Raw genomic sequence first — 20,418 nt, 5'->3', positions numbered from 1 at the left:
TTAAAGAGAGTATTGTGAGCTCAGAATTCGACAGTTAAAATATTTATAATTATTAATGAATTACCATGTAGATGTAGAATAAATGCATCATAATTTTAAATTAAAGATTATCTTATATAAAGACCAAAATTTTCCTAATTAAAATAAAGTTTTTTGTAAAAATAATTCAATAACGTGAAATTCAAATAAAAAAACATTGCAAGAAAATTAAATTATCTTGAATATTATTATTATAGACTTCATGGCGACAAAAAAACCCTTAATAGAAGGCGGGATGACGGATCATTTATTTTGGGATTAGTTTTAAAAATTATGAACGTACGCAAAGGATTCCGACCGACATTCCTTATCAATCATTTAATAATTCTCCTATATACAGTCGGAAATTCGATCGTACTTTTTGTCATATCATAGAGACTCGCCAGCTTTTACTGTATTTCATATTTATTAATATAGACAATTAAGATGTGTTTTTTTTTTGCAAACAACATTGAATAACTTATTAACAGCAAGCTTTCCTTGGCAAATACAAATATTATAACTAAATAACGAACTTTACATTGCATAAAACATGATTTATTTTTAAGTGCTGACTAACACATTTAAAATCTCATAAGTGCGGTTCATGCTTTTCAACAATAAATTCGTAGTAAACGTCTTTAGGTTTGAAAGAATTTATTATATAGTGCATTACATAAATTACTTTAAAGACGTTTAAGTATCCCTGCAACGCACACAATAATAATTCCTGGGGCAAAAGGCTAAATTTTTATTTTTATTCAAAACCAAACCAAAACTGTGATATGTCCAGATTTTCAGATTGAGATACCGATTTGAGAACCTAATTAAAAAGACGATAGAAATTCACTAAGCAAATTGGGGATAGTGAGAGGAATTTATTGAACGTAATAATGCAGTAAACAATTTTATGTTGTAACATATTTTTCTTACAATGAAGTCAATATTGTTGCTATTAGAGAGCGATTTATTACATAAACAAACCTACATTAAATAGTGAAAATAGCAATTAGAGCAATTATAAAGTTACATTTGCTTATAATTATTAACAAATTATTATCATTTTTGGGAAATAAGAGTATTTAAAAATTAACTATTTACGAATTTTCTAGATTCCTCCGCCGTCGTGAAAAAATGTAAAAATTTAATTCAAGCGTTGAAGTGAACAGGAAAATTGTTTATTAATTACATAGTATTACAAAGTTTCAGATCGGCAATGGAAGATTTTTTTCCAGCAATTCTTAATTAGTAAACTAGAATAAAGCTGTTTTGTTTATTAACACAAGTTTATCAAAAATTACATCATTTGAACTTTTGGCAATATTTCGATTTCGTATGCCTATAAAATAGGTTAATTTTTGGATGCCTAAAACACCGCACAGTTTTCGACTTGTTCGCCGATGAATTATCTTTGTAATAATCATAATCACCCGCATATACCCATTGTTCATGAATTTAACATGTATGTATATCGCTGGCATTATTAATAATCGGAATTATAATAACATATTATTATTATGCAACATAAGTAAACAAATCGTAATTTTAATAACTAGGCATTGTAATTATTAAAATAACAAACAAGATCATTAAAAGTGTTGATGTCGTTTAATATCATTAAATATCGTACGTTTTCCATTCGCTATCTGTTAGTCCGTCCAGGCGATCGCTGCTTTTGCGCTTCATTTTTACTATTAACTGTAACTGGATATAAAGTAAGCAAATACCGGCAATATTTTCAAACTTCTTTACCATTAATAATACAACAATTAATGTAAACATCTGGGTATAAGGTGAAACCAAACAATCCGACAAACGTTCTTCAAAGCGTGAGTTCACTAAAATCGGTTAAGCCAAACTGGGTATTTTTCAATATAAAAGTTTCAGGTTTCCACACCACTGGCGCTGGCAAAGATATATTGTGCTCGCCAGTGTAGCAGCTTTTGTTCAGAAAACTTTCAATATTGAACGGTAATAGGCAGCACGGAACCCTAAATCGAAGTATACGCAAACATACGCGTTTCGATTTATCAGACAGTTGTGGAAAATCATTCGTTTAATTTTCGTGTTACATAATAATTATATATTTACTCAGCAAAAGAAGATCTGTAAAAACACTTTTTTGTAATCATGTGGCCGTACTTATGTTCAAACTTACCCAGAATCAGACATACTAACCTAGTACAACTAAAATCTTTTACATGGGCTCATTTCTAAAGTTTATCAAACTTGTTTATTTTTCTACGACCAACCGTTTTTGGCCACACGTTTGCAAAACGACAGGATTCATTCAATGATATGACCGTCAGAATTGACAAACATCAAAGTTCAAACCGAGTAGAAATACTTTATGCAACAAGTGCGGTAAAAGGCATGTGAGTCACGAGTTTAATTGGCACGAGCGGAGCGAGTGTTTAATAAACGTTTACTGACATGACCGTCACTTCACAAACGTCAAAATTCAAGCCGTGCGGTAAATCGCCAAAAACATCTGATTGCTCCCAAACCCATGTGGTAATATCCCAAAAATTTCCGAAGTGATTCGGATCCGCGAGACAAGGAACTCGCGTGGTAAAGTGGCGCTTCCCCACTCTAGATCGGTGTAAAATTAGACATTTTACAGACGGGAGCAGAGAAAATAGTTTAACCTACTATATAGTTAAAGGGTCTAAAAATTAATATTAAAATTTCAATATTAACTGCATTAAAAAAAATTAAAAATCAAAGTTATCAAAAAATGCAATCATCCTTCAGAACATGGTCCTTTATTAGTATTATTAACTATTACATCTGAATTATTACAACATAGTATAGAAGTAGCACTGCAATTGAATATTCCTTCAATGACCCACTGGACTCTGGTGGCATGATTAATTCTGAAAAAGAAAAATGATTTTTTTATAAACATAAACGCAAATATGACTCGTCCAAGTCCGGCGAAAACAAAATATAATTTTTTAATTAATACTATTCCATCTGATGAATATTTTAAAACTAGACTTTTCAAGTTTTTTATGCATTATGCATTACTAATAAACAGAACTAGAAACAAATTTCAAATTTTGCGTTCTACGGTACTGGCATAACATAAATTTGAGTTCTGAAATAAATACTAATATTATTAATTGAGTTCCAAAATAAACTCAGATGACGTACTTTCAATATGATTCACTAGACCTTTGATAAATTTCAAGATAGATGGCGCTCGAGTCATTTAAATTCAAATTCAAAAATTCTCTATACTTTAAAAGCAAAAGTTGTTGAACCGGAATTGAGTGATAATAAAAAGTGGCAATTTTAATTTAAATTTAAGAAATGTTAATTTGTTATTTAATAACCAATGAGAACCAAAAAATACAAGATATAAAAAATCACAATCACCCGTAACGCAGCTAACGCAATTGATGACGGGAATTTTTACAATAATTTAAATAAATCTAAATATCTAGTACTCTACAACTGCTTAGAAAACGTATGACAAACTTCGTAACAATATTTAGTTACGACATTGGTGATATAATATGATATTTTCGTAAAACTTTGACACCCTGCAACTTAAAACTCCTTAACATACAAATAATTTTTTAATATAAATTAAAATAAAATAATTAATAATAAAAAACAATTATAATTATTATATTGAACTGAGGTGGCTTTTACTTGATGAAAATCCATTTATCAAAATAAATAAGAAGTAAAAGTTCAGATTTTCACGAAATTATATATTATGACATTTGATAAAGACACGATGTTGTCGAAACAATTGTCATGTCATAATATATAATTTCGTGAAAATCTGAAGTTTTAGTTCTTATTTATTTTGGAAAATTATTATATTTTAAACCGCTGCTTTTAACGCCAAACAATAAATTATTTACGAAAATTAAATTTAATTTATATTAAATTTTAATCCAATTTGTAAATATAATTTATTAATAATATAATATATATAATAATGAAATAAAGTTAATTATTTAGAAAATAATTTAAAATAAAAATTTCGTTTTTAAGTTTTTTTATTATATCTTTTATAATTCATAATTTAATGTCAAAAGTAGTTTTTTTAGGAAAATACAGGTTCGTAGTTAAACCTGCAACGTTGATGCTGCTGCTACCATCCATAGAAACAATCTAAATATTTTTGTAAAATAGCTCACGTGACGTAATTCGTCTGATATAAATTAAACTAGATGGAGAATATATTAAACTCGATAATTATTCGTTGAAACGTGTAATGAAATTGAATACAGGTTGACTCAAAGAAATTTTATTCGAATGCATCATCTTGCACGTTACTGTGTCCCATATTTCACAGCGAATATAATACAATAGCACCAGAAAGGCATATTCATGAATGCTGTTAGACATATGCAAATGGCTATATGCATTATGTGTGGGAATTATTTCGTTTGCCGCGACATTGTTCAGGTGTTAAACATGAAAGCGCTTAATGGTGTCTGAATGTTCTAAAATCATTTAAATAATTAAAAGAGGCAATTTTTTCCGAAATAAGATGATTTTAGTCTATTTTTGGTTTTCGCATTTATAATATGCTAAAACGCGCAAGGATTTTCGGAAATATTGGAGCAAATTTTATATCCATAATGATCAGTGCCCCTTTAAAAATTAAAGTTATATATCTGGGATACCAGTTTTTCATTAAACTGTCACTTACTTTTCCATTTACAGGGTGCAACAAACATAAAAAAATTAATTAAGCGGTTTGACGTGTTTGTTGTCATATTTGGCGGAAAGTGTAGGTACTGTATATATTTTGAAAGTGACTGAAGTTCATTTATCTTTAATTTGAAATACTTAAGGTTTTGCGTTTTTACAAAATTAAAAAATACGGTTAAAGATATGTTTGACTTGCAATGTTAAATCGCATTTAAGGGATTTAATTTTATACATCCTATTAAAAAGTCGCCATTATTAAGTGTATAATATTACCTTGCTTACCTTAAGAGGACATAGGTCACTTTCAAAATAAAAATTTGTTTTGTTACAAAAAGTGAAAGAGCTTAAGTCGGTCAGCTTAAAAAATAGAAAAAAAAACATTCAAGTTATATTTTTAGATAAAAGAAATAAATTTAGTAACAAGTTATTCGTTAACATTCTCAGTATGCCGGAGTGATTTGAAGTAGTTACGGTGTTCCGGAGGTCTATACCGCAATAAGTCCATCATGTGTCGGTATTTTAGTGATGTGATGCATCTTATACTTTTATATAACGATGGCAATATGGTTATATAAAATATCGTAAAATTTGTGGTCTTTGATTTCCACATCGTTTCCCATCGATAACATTTTTAACCAGATTAAAGATATTTTGATGTTTCTGTTTTGTCCTCCACACATGCCACTATATGCAATGATGTGTTTTTTTCACCAGGGATTTTAGGTGTCTCAAGAGGCATAAAGCCAGCTCTTGGGAATCTCTAGAAGCTTTTGTTTCATCCGAAAAGTACATATATCATTACATTACATTACATTATCGTTGTGGAAATAGTGTATGCCTAAATTTAAAAAATACATGTTACATTAATATTAACTATTGAAGTAGTTAACTTTGGGAATGGTAACGCTTTGTGCAAATCGTATGAAAAGGCAAAATAATGAGATAGATTCCTTGATACTCGCTCTTGATCTTATTTTAACTCATTTCTAGCCTATTCTGCTAGCTTCAAATGAAGTCCATGCATTAACTCCTTTTAAATTATTTTCTTCACAGTGAAGCTGTTTTGTAAATTCTCATTCTCAATTACTTCGTCTTCCTCTGTTGTAGAAGGAAATTCTAAAATTCTCCTACTTTGTTTAAATCTGTTGTATGAGTGCAATTCCTCTTCACTTTGAGGAAATCTTGTTATTTTATCGTTTCCCATGGGTTTAATAATTTCTTTAAATTAAATATTATTTTTTAAATTTCAATTTAATATCAAAACGTAATTTAAATTACCTTCATCACTGCTTTTGACATTTTTGACATCGTCAATAAAAAGTGGACTTAGGTCACTTTCAAAATTAGGATTTTCAGTATTTATATTATTTTAAAAATGTACGTGATATAAAATTTTCAAATGTACTGAGTATATTTCAATACCAGTACAGCATAAATTATAAATGTCACAAGTGCTAATTTGATAAAAAATAAACGGCTCACATCTGGGATACCAGTTTCTTTTCCATTTACAGGATGTCCCAATTACAAACATAAAAAAATTAATTAAAGGCTATGACGTGTTTGCTTTCATATTTGACGGGAAGTGGTGTGCGACCAAACAAATTGTGATCCTCAAAAGAAAAATTTTGTGACAACCTAATCAAAAGGACAAATTTAATAACACAAAAATGTTCAAAAAGACGTATTAATATTTGCAATTAGTAATGAATCACACTGTACATTTATGAGAATATATTTAAAAATGTACAAAAAACTGTACAACTTAAAACCACATAAGATTTTTGCAGCATTTAGTATAAGTGTTTAGTATAAAACACCTGAAATATTAAAATGACAGTATTTATGGTGTACACTTGAGATTAAAATTTATGGGCGAGGGGAACAAAAAGAACATCATTATGGAGAAAGGAAACACTTCGCGTATTGCGATAGAAAATCTAATAAAATATATACCACAAAAAAATTAATTGACGACGGAGTGGACAAAACATTGGAAAAATTTCGACAAAATATGAGAAAGATGAGAAAAAAATGAAAAATTTTATCGAACTATAACTCTACCTCGATTTAGACGTACGACGAGAGAGATCATAACGGTGAGAAAAGAATTTAAAGCGCACAATAAAATAAGTGTAAAAAAATAGTGAATATGCACGGATAAAAATACATTTTGAACTGCTTACTGTAATAAAAGTTTTATTTTTTGCACTAGTGTAAAAAATTTTGTAGTTGACTAGCAAGAACTGTCAAAACGTCATACTTCATACTAAATACACTTTTTGTACTTGTTGCAGAAATCACTACTTTTGAACTATGATATCAATTCGCAGCGTGCTTGGGTTTTAATTAATATGCTTGTGATTTTTCGGCAAAATGATAAATAGCGCTCCACAATTTGATACCCTAACAATCGCGAACAAAATTATATATTATCCTACGTGATGTGCTTGTTAAAAAGATTTGCTTTGAGGAAAGCAATTTATATCAATCGGGAACTGACAACGCAGAAAATAAGTTATCCAAGAAATGTTATGCCACCAAACGGTCATTGCCCTCGATTTTATTTCGAGCTTATTGGGGAGATCCAGTTTCGAACAAAACAAATAATAATTTACATTGCCAATGGTGAAAATTTGAATTGCATTTATTAATATTCATTGCCGATTTACGCCAATATATTATTTAACGAACCGAATTTGTGTAACGCGGTATTTAGCACTGTTACACACACACACACTCACACAATTTACAACCACACATTACCTCGGTACTGAACAATGACCAGGACGCTGTATTGTTTCGCATTCGACGGGACGCAGGAATAGTTTCCAGCGTGTTGAGGCAGAGCTCTGGGAAAGATAAGGTCCGTAGCCAGACGTCCCTCTCTGACAAAAGCACCATCTTTCAAATCGTAATTTATCATTCTATTTCCGTGATACCTAAATTTATCAAATGAATCAGAACATCAGTTACCTAGTTAATGACAGTAAAAAGCATTGAGAAGCGTGATTGTGCTGGAAAATATTTTGCAATAAAAATATAACTATGTATAATAATCAACCTTGAAGAGTAAGAATTGACAATACCAGTCCTAGTAAGATTACAGCCGCACAACAAACTAACGGATAATATCGAGATGTATAGAAATATGTTAATTGGCTGTATTCAAACACATTAAAAATTCATATTAACAAAACAAAATATATGGATTTTACGCAAAAAAATAAAAATATAAATGATACTTTTTACAAAAGTTCTGGATTCTCCCCGCGTCGGTTTTTGCTGAGTCGAACTTGCTATTAGTTTAATTCCTACATTTAACCAAAAATGACATCGTAGGTAAAATTGAATTGGTAATTTTTTCTGTGTGTTCATACGAATTTAGAGTTTCGTCTATCACTATTCCTAGATATTTTAATTTAATAACTTCCTCCGTCATTGATTTGAATATTTATGTCATTTATATTTTTCAAAGAAACTTCAACAGGCTACTGCAATACTTTTATAAAACTTCATCATTTTACTCTGTGCCTGCTTATATATTGTTTGAGGGGAGGGAGCTAAATCAGGGGCATAAACACCGCATAAACACGGCATAAACAAATATATATCTGAAATGATGATAAGAGTTTCAGCAATAGCAATTTTAGTAAAGAGGGATTCTACGTCGAAAATAACTAGAGTATCTAGTGTATCTAATGTAATGGTGTTTATTGTACGACACTATCAGTTTTCCCTGTAAAACGTTTTAATTTTGCTAGGGAATATGTACCTAACAATCTAATAATCTTAACTGTCTTAATCTTAATCATCCGAGACGGTTTTTATGCCCCTCATTTAGCTCCGCCCCCCTCAAACAATATAAACGCAGGTGCAGTAAAATGCGAGCCAGCTTCGGTCAAGCTCTGAAGAAGTCAACAGGATGAAGTTTCATAAAAATTATTACAGTAGCCTGTGGATGTTTCTTTGAAAAATATTACAGTAGTCTGTGGAAGTTTCTTCGAAAAATATAAATGATAAAAATATTCAAATCAATGACGGAGAAAGTTACTAAATTTAAATATCTAGGAGTAGTGATAGGCGCTACTCTAAATTAGTATGAACACACAGAAAAAATTACAAATTCAATTTAACCTATGATGTCATTTTTGGTTAAATGTAGGAATTATTAAACTAATAAAACAAAATCAATGATCTGCTATTCCTTCTTTTATCACTATTTGAATATTTACTACCCATATGAGGAATGTGCACCGAAACAAATTTCAATAAAATGCAGTCCTTACAAAACAACGTTTTAAGGATATTATATAAGCAATACAGATACCTTGTATTGATAATTACGTAAAGGAAGAACTCAAACTAAACAGTGTAAACTTAGATTTAATATTATGAATGAGCACTAAAAAGCAAATACTTATTTAATAATTACTAATCAGGTTCATAACGAAGAAACTACACTGGTTTCAAAAATTATTGCACTCAAGAAATTACAATTTCTTAGGAAGAAAAAGTTTATCAAGAACTAGAAAGTGATAAATTATCTTTCCTACTCTATTTGGTTACCTGAATTTAACATATAATCGGAAAATCTGATGTTGGTTTTCATGATTTTGTCGGAAAACAAAATATCTATTATAAACAAACCTCAATTAATTCCTATTTGTAACTAAAGAAACTAGAAAGAATTAACAATATTGAGAACTCTTGAAAACCAATAACGTGTATTCCCTCTCCTTGCGTTTAGGTATTATACACTCCAGATCTGAAATAGGCCACACAATCATAAGTTTTATGGAAATAAATGAACGATAAGCTGGAAAGTACCCAACGCACAAATTTTTAATTAGGCCGTACTTCCGTTCTTAAATAGAAAGTCTAACGTACGCTGACAATAACTGATTTATCGGAAAGCAAATAATTCACTGCCTACTGACGATTCAGTGATAAACTCCTTTTTTTCAAATTATTTGAATTTTCTTGAGTGGCCTAAATTTTTTGTTCGGGAGTGTAGAGTAATAAATGATATATACGAAATCAATACCAGAACCAACATAATATATAATTCCATCATAAATACGTGCAAAACATTTAATTCAATTCCTGTAAGTTTAAAAAGTGAAAAGGTTATATTTTTATTAAACAATTAAAAGAATATTTTCTGACTGTATAAATGTTAATTTGCAATTCTTAGGATTGGTGATTTGTTATTTTTGATAGTTGATGGTACAGTATATAATAGATATTTATTATGTTATTAATGAACACTCAGTGCCATATTACAAGTTATATATTCTCGAGGCCAGAGCTCGATAGACTGTTTAGATCATATTATATTAGTTACATTAAGCGTCATTGCGACAGATCATGTACCAAAAGCATCAATTTTATGCTATTAACTACACCCACATATCGAAGAATATATTTTAAAATAATCAATTTGGATTTACACCATATTATTCAAAGTAATCATGCGGTTAACTGTAAATAACTTTACAATATCTTACCATAATATAGAAATAGAGAATTTTGATTGAGCAGTATTTAACTTCCGACGAAGATTTCTGAAAATCTGATACTAATTGACAAAATTCGTACCCAGTTTCTATAAAACTACAGCATGTATAGTGTGACAAGTACTTCGATCTCTGATGCCAGCATCAAATCTATATAATTATTCCTATTTTTTTAATATCGTGTTTTGTATGTTTTTTTATAAAGTATGCTACTTTTATATGACATTTTCTATATTCAGAAAAATTTTTGGGGAAATGCATCAGAGAAAATAAAGAAATATTATTCTTATTAATAATGTATTATCTACCAGCTATCATTTAGAGACGACCCACTAAAGGGACCGAAAAATAAATCAGACAAGAAGTATTCACCTGCCTTTTATTACAGCCACATTGCTCGGTATTTTTGCGTCAAAATTACGTTCTTTATTCAACGTAGGAACTCGTCTGTGGCACCTTATTCAAATTTTCCATAGATTGTGTTTTGTTCCACTGCTTTCTACATAATCTATATACGGGGTTCAATTGCCCGTATAAAGCAGGGCAGGCCTTAATATTTTATTTCTTAAGGAAAGCAAAAAACACATAACCTGCCTTTTATACATTTACCGGTCAAACTACTATCGGTAATTGTAAACTGTGCCCGTTTAGAAATTTAAATTTGTTTCTTATTATGCGCTCTAGGTGATACGAATTCACAATATAAGAACCACGCTTCTAGAATTTCTACATTTCAAAGATTTGATTGTTTTTATAGACTTTATATGCATAATGGATCCTCACAAGATTTGAATTTAAATTTTGCAAACCCCAGCAACGTTTTCTAGTTGAACTCTACGAAAAGTAAGATGAAAGATTTTGCTAATTAGGAAATTATCAAAGTGAATTAATGTTCTTTCATTATCAATATTATTAAAATGGTCCTTATTCAAAATGGTGTTTTCGCTCCGGCAAATCTCTTAAATATATAATTGCTTTTTTAAATTTAAATTCAGGTATCGAACATCTTAAAACTTACCAAAACATATATGTAGGTCTAGGTATTGGGTGATGTGTGCCATTTATAATACAGCTCAGACGAATCGGATCCCCTTCATCTACTTTTCTGACAGCCGATCCAAATTTTGTTCCAATTATTTCGGCCCATGCTTCTATAGTTTATATAGGAAATGTCAAATATCAATATGAGAAATATACGTAAATATACCGCCTTACAGGATGAAACAAACAAGCACAAACATGCACTGGATGTTAATAAACACAAGGAAAATGAAAGTGTTTTTGTGGTCTATTCGAAGGTGGCACAAAATACTTACATGGATCTAAAAGTTATAACATTTCCGTAAATAAGGCCTTTTTTTGGAAAGCGCATATGATATTTTGTCAAATTTTAAATGCATGCAATTTCTGGCATGCTGGCTTTTGAACGTAACTGAAGTTTTCTAAGTAGTTAACTGTTAACAGACCTAATAATATTGTGTCGGAGCCAAATGTGTAAAAAATATAGGCATATCCGATGTTTATTTAATATTATATAATTTTATAGCTATTATACTTGTTTTCGCCTTTTCTTGTCTATGCAAAATTTGTAAAATACAAAAAAAGTATTGATTCTAAATAATCTAATCGCAATACATTCCAGCAAAAATTTTAGCATTTTTTTATTGCTTACTTTAATTTTGTGACCAACTTGTATTAAAAACGTAATAATATATTTTCTTTTTGGTAATTTGGCATCTGTTTCGTGCAGAATCATCAAAATAACTATGTTACCGGATTGTCTCCATTGTGGCATTTGGATGGTAAGGGGCACAAGTAAAAATATGTTTGCCAAATTCTAAGCGAAGGTTTTTTAAGAAATACATGTTTTCCTAAACTTTTGGCATACTTTATTAAAAAATATATTCTGCAAACATATTTTGTTCCGAATATTTTTGCTGAAAAACTAATGATCTGCTCAATCTAAAGAAAAGTTTGTTATTTAAAATTAGTTACTAAAGTTACTAAGAAACTAATTTAGAATTCCCACATCCTTGTGTCACTCTGAATATATACAAATTCGTATCAGTTTTCATTTATGCATTTCCCTAAATTAGTAATAAACTTTCAAGATATAAATCTGAAACGCGAGGGTGAAATCTGAGAAATTGGAACACACAGGTATGTTGTTTGTTCACTTAGAATAGAATTTAACGAAATCCTACTGGGAGTTCGGTATAACCGAAGTAAATTAAACTCGATTACGATATGTTCGGAATCGAGAACGACACTTTAATCTGTCGGGAAAATATGTTTGCAACAGGTATAAAGTTTGAACATTACTCATTATTGCCAAAGTTAATTCTCTTTCAGATTTCGCATTTAATTTAAGCCCCTTAACGACAGCGTTTCGTTGTTTGGAGCTTATTCTCGAGAACATAAAAAAAATTAATGGGCCCAGATCTTGTTTAGTGGAAAGACAAGGTATTATGCTAAAAGGTAATAAAAAGTTGTCGCCTGGAGATGAAGGTGGCGGAAAATTGAAGATAGCGGCAGTGAATATACCGGGTGAAATGTCAGACATTCATTTTTTTTTATACGAAAGTCTGCCGATACGACAGTTTAGAATCGTTTATTTTTTGGCAGAAATATATGGCCACATGTAAACGAAAACAGTTTTTTTAAGGTAAAAAGTTACTTGTAAACATATGGCCTAGAATGTAGGTAGCACAGCCTACAAGCAAAAGTAAATTAAGAACAAACTCATTTGCCACACTTCGTCTCGTTGAGTGTTCGCCTTTATACAGAAGCTAGTATGCATTTCCTTAAATTAGTAATAAACTTTCACCATGTTTGGTGAAACGTCATCGAGTCAATATCCAACGCAAGAGAAATCCAGAAGGCTATAGAAGAATCATCATCCACTTCAATTTTAAAGACGTATCCCTTTTTTTTTTAGTTTGTTTTTCATTATCTTAAAATTGTTGGTTATGTAATGATTATAGAAAACAACGAAAGCGCTGATAGGCCAACGAAAATAAAATGTACGATTTAGTTTAGTAAGACAGTTTTTTTTTTGAAAAAGTACGAATTTCAAACTTAAGTTAGATTTTCATCAAAAGAGGTAAGCACTTCTGAAAAATAAGTTGGGATAAGTCAGAATTTTTGAATTAGCTAAGAATTTAAGTTTTAATAAGATTCTGTTTACTACATACAAGATTTCTAAAATGTATTGAGGCCGATAGTGGACAATTTTAATATTAAATTTTAAAAAATGCCATCAAATTTTTAAATACAAATAAGTTAAAAACCGTTAAAAGAAGTAGCTGTTTTATGAATAATTCGTTCAAATTTTCATCATATTTCACCCATAACTCAACAGTTAAAAAATATGAATAGATTTATCTAAATATAAGGTAAAACTAGCATCCCCTAGGAGCAACGTCCAACAAATTCGTAACTATAATGTCAAAAAAAAACTAAAACTAACAATTTTTATTATGGTACTATAATAACTTTCCCAATTAATTAGAAAATTCAGATCAAAATTTAAACTTTAACCCATTGTATCTCCGAACTTGACTATTCTATGAGGCAGCTTAGAGATTGATTTTTTATAAATCACGCTGATCTATTGATTTCATCGGAAACTAAATAACTATTTTTCCAGACTTATTTCTCAACATTTTGCCTTATTAATCTAAAATCCATATTTTATTTTCAAAACAAACCACTGCTAGTAGCATACAAACGAAAGGTCGTAATTTCCATTTAATACGGCCTTCTTGTAAAGGAAAAAACTGCAAAGCGACATTTTTTTTAATTTCTTCAAGGACGAATTAAAAAATAAAAATTAAAAGCCCAGAAAAAAATCTACACACATTTTGGTGGATTTGTATGGTCTGTTTTAGTAGAAAGCTATAGAATCTCAGACAAAGCTTCCATGTTTTTTTTTTCGTGTTATTTTGTTGATCTGTAAAATTGTTGCTGTTGTTGTTGTTGCTGCTATTAAGATGCAGATTAATTTTTTGGAATAGTATTCAGGAATTTACCATTCCAAGATTCAAAAAATAAAATATTATTCTCATGTAAAATCTTTTGTTTTCGACTGCGTGGATAGTAGGCTACCATTCGGTCCGCCATGTCAACCCATAAAACGGTTGTACTGTACTATCGCTTGTGAGCAAAGTACTTCAATATAAGTTTTAGTCTTTCTATCCCAATGCTGGCCATGTGAACAACTTTATTATCCGCCCATCGCAAAATTGTTATGTTATCTGAATAGATCCAGGAATAGGAATAGATCCTCGACCTTTCTTCGACAAACCTTTTCCTTTGGTCAATGTTTTCTTTTCATTCGGTTGGATCGTATCGTGTGAATAATATTTATGACTTTTACTTGATGAAAATCCAATTAACACATTTAAATTAGAACAAATAGTGTTCAGATTTTCAGGGTTATTTATAAAAAGGTAGTAGTAGATTATTAATTACCGTTGCAGGGTTATAAATTTAAATTTAATAACGGACACGCATAGCCAGCAATAAATTCATTTTTTTGCTTTTTCATTCATTACGTAAAATATCAAAATTATTGTCAAACTTGTGCATTTCTGAATTTAAATGACTGGCGTAGTTAGAATCTGAAGTTTTATTTTTATACTCTATTTTATCTTTTTAAATGCGTTTCTGCAGATAAACTGTTGCCAAAACTATCGCCCAATACTGTTATTGTGTTGGATAATGCGTCGTATCATTCAGCCCAAATTAGAAACATTGCAAATACTTCTTCAAATAAAAAATAAATTAAAGAAGTGGTGTACGAAAATGATTTATACGAAAAAACAACTTCTGAAATTATTAACAATAAAACATTTTAATAAAGATTACAAAATCGATTCGATAGCACAACAAAACGGACATGATAACTCGAGATTATCCGCGATCCCGATTGAGATGATTTGGTCTGAGTTGAAAGCGCATATAAGAAGAAATAACACTGTACATAACTTAGTGATAGTACCATAAACGTAATTCGGCAAGAGGCAGCTAAAATATCAATACAAAGTTGGTATAACTGCGAAAAACGAGTAATAAAACAAGAAAATATTTATCGAGAACGATTAGTGGCGGAGTTGGTCATTGAATAGGTGACGTCAATAGCTACAGTGACGATTTTTTAAGTGACTGATACTTTATAATTGTTTTTATTTATTTAATATCTTGTATATTAACAATAATACAATGTAGAAATGTATTGAAATATATCGTATTAGTGTTAATATAGGTAGATAAATTCCTAGGACGGTCCTGGAATGGTTACGGGTGAGGGTCTGCTCGGCAGGGTGTTCTATCAGGGACTAAGGTTTTGGAGTAATACACAGTAGGCAAAGTTAATCGCATGGTTGGTTCTAAAAGCACTATCTTTTTGGTCGAGGTATAACTAAAGGATATCTCTCAACTCTCGGTGCTATGCATCATCTTTATGGAGGTTGAAATAAGAAAGTTCTGCAGACTATTCAAGTTTATAAGCTAAAGTTGCAAAGTGAGGTTATAAAAATAACGTAACCAAGATTTGTAGATTTTTTGAAAACATCCTTAGTAGCTAACATTAACAAAATTAGATAAGAAGAAAGAGATAAAAGAAAAACATATATTTTGTTTGTACCAAATTGTTATTTGGTACGTAAGTATCTCTTACTATTCAGTTCAATATTTAGGCGCCTCTCTTTGCATGCAACAAAAAATATACAACAGCTCCCACGTAATCGCTTAACTTTCTTGTATCTGAGAGTACAGTAAAACTTCAAGATTTCTCCTGGGACCGATTTTCGAATAAAGTTTCAGAATTCCCCGGCATATTAATAGCGTGTTTGTACAGAAATTTGGCAGAATCTAAATTATCGACATCGACTGTAATTTGTTGCAGTAGCTGTGCCAAAACAATATAAAACATAAAATAACGTACAGGATATTCTTTAGAATCGCAAATCGCTTGAAGTGAATGGTATAAGCTAAGAGTTTTTAAAAAAATATATTTCAAATTTTTTGAAACCGAAAAAATTCCTTCTGCCTGGCATAAAGTAATACTCTCCATGTTGTATAAGAGCGGCCTTAAAGAAAACCCTGAAAATTATAGATAGATAGATAGATTCATTTATTGACTACGTTTCGTACAAAAGGGACGTACAATTGTAGCAAGTCAGAAGTGATATTCAAGTGCAATAAAATCAAATTAATAAATAACATAAAGACACACATCTAATACAAACAAAATTAGACAGTACTATACAGTTTTATAGCGCATCGATAGCAGTGACAGTGTCAATGTATGCTCGCAGGGAGTAAAAACAATGACGTTGTAGAAATTCTTTAATAGTATGTTCAAATTTTCTATTGCTCATCTTTTTCACGGTACTTGGCAAAACATTATGCAATTTCAGGTTCAATGAGTTGTTCTCAGACTTCCTCAGTCTAAACCTAGGCCGTCTAAGGAGATCCCCCGAACGAGTTGAATAGGCATGGCAATCGGAATTAGCGCTAAAGTTTCCTTTCGTTCTCTGTATCTCTAATAACTGGTAGTAGATATAGATACAAGCAAGGGGCATACAGATTGCTATGCCAAATTATTTACTTCTTTTTTGTTGTAAAGATTGACAATATTTTGCAATGCTAGAAATATATTTATTGCCGGAATGTTAAACAGGATTCAGGAAAAATTGAAACAAGCATACAATGTTAAAACGCCCTAAAGTTTATGTGGCATTCATTGACTTCAAGCGCGCAATGATACTTTATCTCACAATTGAGATGACACAGACCAAATAATGCTGCAGTAAGCTGCCAAAGTATTAAAAAAATGTATGAAACGGTTGTTAAGCGTATCAAATGAAATGATCAAATCACAAAGCCGTTCGACTTTATCGAAGGAATTCTACAAGGGGAATGTCTCCCACCCGTTCCTCATTTTGATATTTCTGACTAACTTAGAGAAATACGTTCTTACGTGCGATCTTGCTGAAATCAACCTTAACATAATGACTTAGTTATAATGAGTAACACACAGACAGATTTAAACCAAAAATTACAAGCTTTTGGAGGTTGCTGTGCCAATAATAAAGTTGCTGTTAATAGAAGCAAAACACACATTATGATTTGTGGCAGAGGCGGCTTCCCTATAATTTACTGCAATACAAATTTTATTACAATTCATGGCAATCTGGTTTAAAACCACATAACAGTGTAACTCTTTCTCTCTTTTTTAGATTTTGTTTTGTGGCCACATTTAAGAAGTCAAATAAAGATTTGCAAAAAAATGCTAATATTTAATAATTTTTATGTTAATTATCAATTTTAATAATTGTTTTGATAACTAGGTTCTCGTTTTGATTTTCCTTTTTTAATAGATCTATGTGGAATGTTCCAAATAAAACGTCAATATTAAACTAAGTTCGCTTCATGCAAATTATAAAAGCTATTGTCTAAGTATTGTCAGGAATAAATAAGAAAAATACTTTTTGTAAGGCATACCTTCATGAAAATTTAAAACAATAATTTTTGTGATTTTAATACAAATAACCTTTTCATTTTTTTAAAAGACGAAACTATTTAGAAAAAAATGACTACGCCACTGAATTCTACGTAAAAATCTAAATCTGATGCGCTTTTCACCTTTCCGACATTTTGATAAGATACCCGTGCTACGAGGGGTGCTCGCAAACTTAAAATTCCAAAATCGCCGTATTTTAAAAACTAAGCAAGTCATGAAAATTTCGTTTACGTCATGTTTCGTTTCACAAAAAAGTAGCAAAGATTTGCGAAACGCCTCTAACAACGGACAGTCGTGACCAAAATTGGACACAGTGTATATTTAATCTTGCTGTTGCTATTTTTTTTCCTTTTCTATCATTTTTTTAAAACCAGTATAATTCCTTTTTTGCGTTTTTTTAAGCCGCCTTACTTCTTGTAATGGAGGTTTCTCCTAGATGCAATAAATGATATTATTATTATTATTATTGCATTAAATTGATTTAAATTACCAACTACTTGCGTCGTCAACGAAAATTTAGCAATGACAAATATAATTTAATAAAAATAAAGATTTTTGAAAAATGGAGTCTACGTATTATTAATGAATTACCGTAAACGTGTAGCTGTGTGTATATACTGAAGGTGGGACTGTTGCAAACTTGACATTCGTATAAGCCAGCATCCGATGTTTTCGTATATCTTATGTGAAGCGTCCAAATCTAAAAACAAATATACGTATTTATGCCAAATTCAACCCGATTATATTGTTTGACTTTTTAATTAACTTCTTGACAATCCTATATTTCTTTTGTTGCTTTATAACTGGTTTGACGTTGTTTTTGCTACTAAACGCAGAATTTTTCGTCAAGGGTACGCAGGGGAGATTGAGATGAATTACATTTTCATTATCCTCAATTCTCAATTATTATTATTATTAATATTCATGTTCTCGCAATCAAATACAATTATTGATGTAGAAGAGAAGCTGCTTGAGGCGCTAAGGAAATTTGTTCAATGCGCTGTTAAGAAAAGTAGATTATCTGAGGGAAATGGAAAAGCCTTGTGTTTGGCTTTTCAGGCATGTCTTAAATTTCGGGTTTGAAAGTATCCGAGGACCAATTAGGAAAGCAAACACGAAACATCGTGGTAATCTTGTTTCATCCACAACTTTGCCAGCCTTTCCGTTTCGTTAAATGTTTCTGCGCCACGTCCTAAGACGAAATTTTGGATTAAAATTCTAATAATACCATTTGAAATGTACAGAGACACAAATTCGAATCGATGTGGTTACGAGTTCTCAGTGTTTCTTTTAATTTTTAACCAACCCCAGTTTTTATTTAAAACCCTTGATATTTTACCCCATCTTCGACAACATGGCCACTGGAATGAGAGTCTTCCTATGTCCTTTTCAATTAGGCACAAAGATAATGAAATATGAATCTCGCTCATTCCACGCGAAAATTAAGTAGGTTATATTTTCAACTTTATGTTGTTCGTGGGTCCATCTAGCATAGTGCTGTGGCGGAGAAGTGAAAATGTATATTAATAGTAATCAATTCATTAATATTAATGAATTAAATATTAATTAATATTTTTCTGTACAACACGACGTCGAAATTAAAAAAAAAGAGTGCGAAAAGTGTCACTTAATGACGTCAGCTTATTTATTAATTTTAATTGTAATTACGCCACTGCTAATTATTTTTCTTATATATTCTATAAATGCAAATATAATTAGGGTAAATACTAAATCTAATAGTTTTAGAGGTTTAAAAATTATTATGGAAAAACTAATTTAAAAAAGTTAATTTTTCAAAGAAATTTCCAAAGGCTGTAATACTTTTCACAAACCTCCTGCGTAATTGAAACAGAAGTATTAAAAACTTTTATGAAATAAAAAGAAACTTAAAAAAATATTAGGAAAAAATGTTGCGGAGCTTAATTGCCATCTTGACAATTAAAACCTGGTATAAATTTTCATGTATTACCCATAGTTAGACTGAATAATGTTTGTTTAATATTCTTTGCTCTACCTCTGAAAGGAAAATAGTGGGACTGGAACATGTTTTGAAAAAAATACCGACAACTACAAAAATGCTTAACGAATTTTAATATACTTGGAATCATTAAACAGAGCTGTGCCAGGCGATTCCGATTGCTTACTCTGGCATACTATGTATTTCAATATTCAAAAAAATTCAAAAATTGTTGAACTTTGGATAACATCTTCATTATACGGGTTGTTATTAATGCGTAATTCCCCCTATGCTCGACTTGGCTACTGCCCCTGAATTCTCAGAAGTGCTCTGAATTGCATGTTGGCAAGAACAATTCCAGTTTGGACTATAATATTAATGAAGACCTTGTATCCACTGTAAGTTCTCAGATGGACCGATGGTGCTCTGTACAGGTAAAAAACATTTATTTTGTCCTGGAATTTGGTCCCCCCGTCTGGAACCCAAGGATATCGCGCGATTACCCACTTTAACTCAGAATTATAACAGACCACGACCGTGTCCAAATAATACGCAAACGTTAACATTGACTGCGGGAGGATCTCATCCAAATGTATGTGTTTGCGCACAACCAATTTCCATTCCACGTGCGTGTTTTGTTCCTAAGCAATGGCGAACGTCTCGATGATCATTTATTTAATATAATAAAACATAACAGGACATTCGACAATTGCAACAGT

At 30.8% G+C, this 20,418-nt stretch overlaps 1 protein-coding gene across 2 annotated transcripts in view; it reads right to left on the bottom strand.

Annotated features, from left to right (window-relative positions):
- Positions 1–2,765: 2,765 nt before the first annotated feature.
- The window catches only part of LOC132706610 (uncharacterized), an 86,273-nt gene continuing 68,620 nt past the window's right edge, over positions 2,766–20,418 (bottom strand). For both annotated transcript variants that reach the window (XM_060678046.1, XM_060678054.1), the window contains exons 5-8: positions 18,334–18,442; positions 11,233–11,365; positions 7,462–7,637; positions 2,766–2,894 (exon numbers count right to left, since the gene is read on the bottom strand). In XM_060678046.1, the coding sequence (XP_060534029.1) occupies positions 2,803–2,894; positions 7,462–7,637; positions 11,233–11,365; positions 18,334–18,442 (510 nt within the window). In that variant the 3' untranslated portion in view covers positions 2,766–2,802. The remainder of the gene's footprint in view (positions 2,895–7,461; positions 7,638–11,232; positions 11,366–18,333; positions 18,443–20,418) is intronic.

The sequence above is a fragment of the Cylas formicarius genome, unplaced genomic scaffold (genome assembly GCF_029955315.1).
Source record: "Cylas formicarius isolate icCylForm1 unplaced genomic scaffold, icCylForm1.1 PGA_scaffold_10__41_contigs__length_53128322, whole genome shotgun sequence".
In the NCBI taxonomy this organism is placed as follows: Eukaryota; Metazoa; Arthropoda; class Insecta; order Coleoptera; family Brentidae; genus Cylas; species Cylas formicarius.
This window is presented reverse-complemented; position numbering and strand designations above follow the sequence as displayed.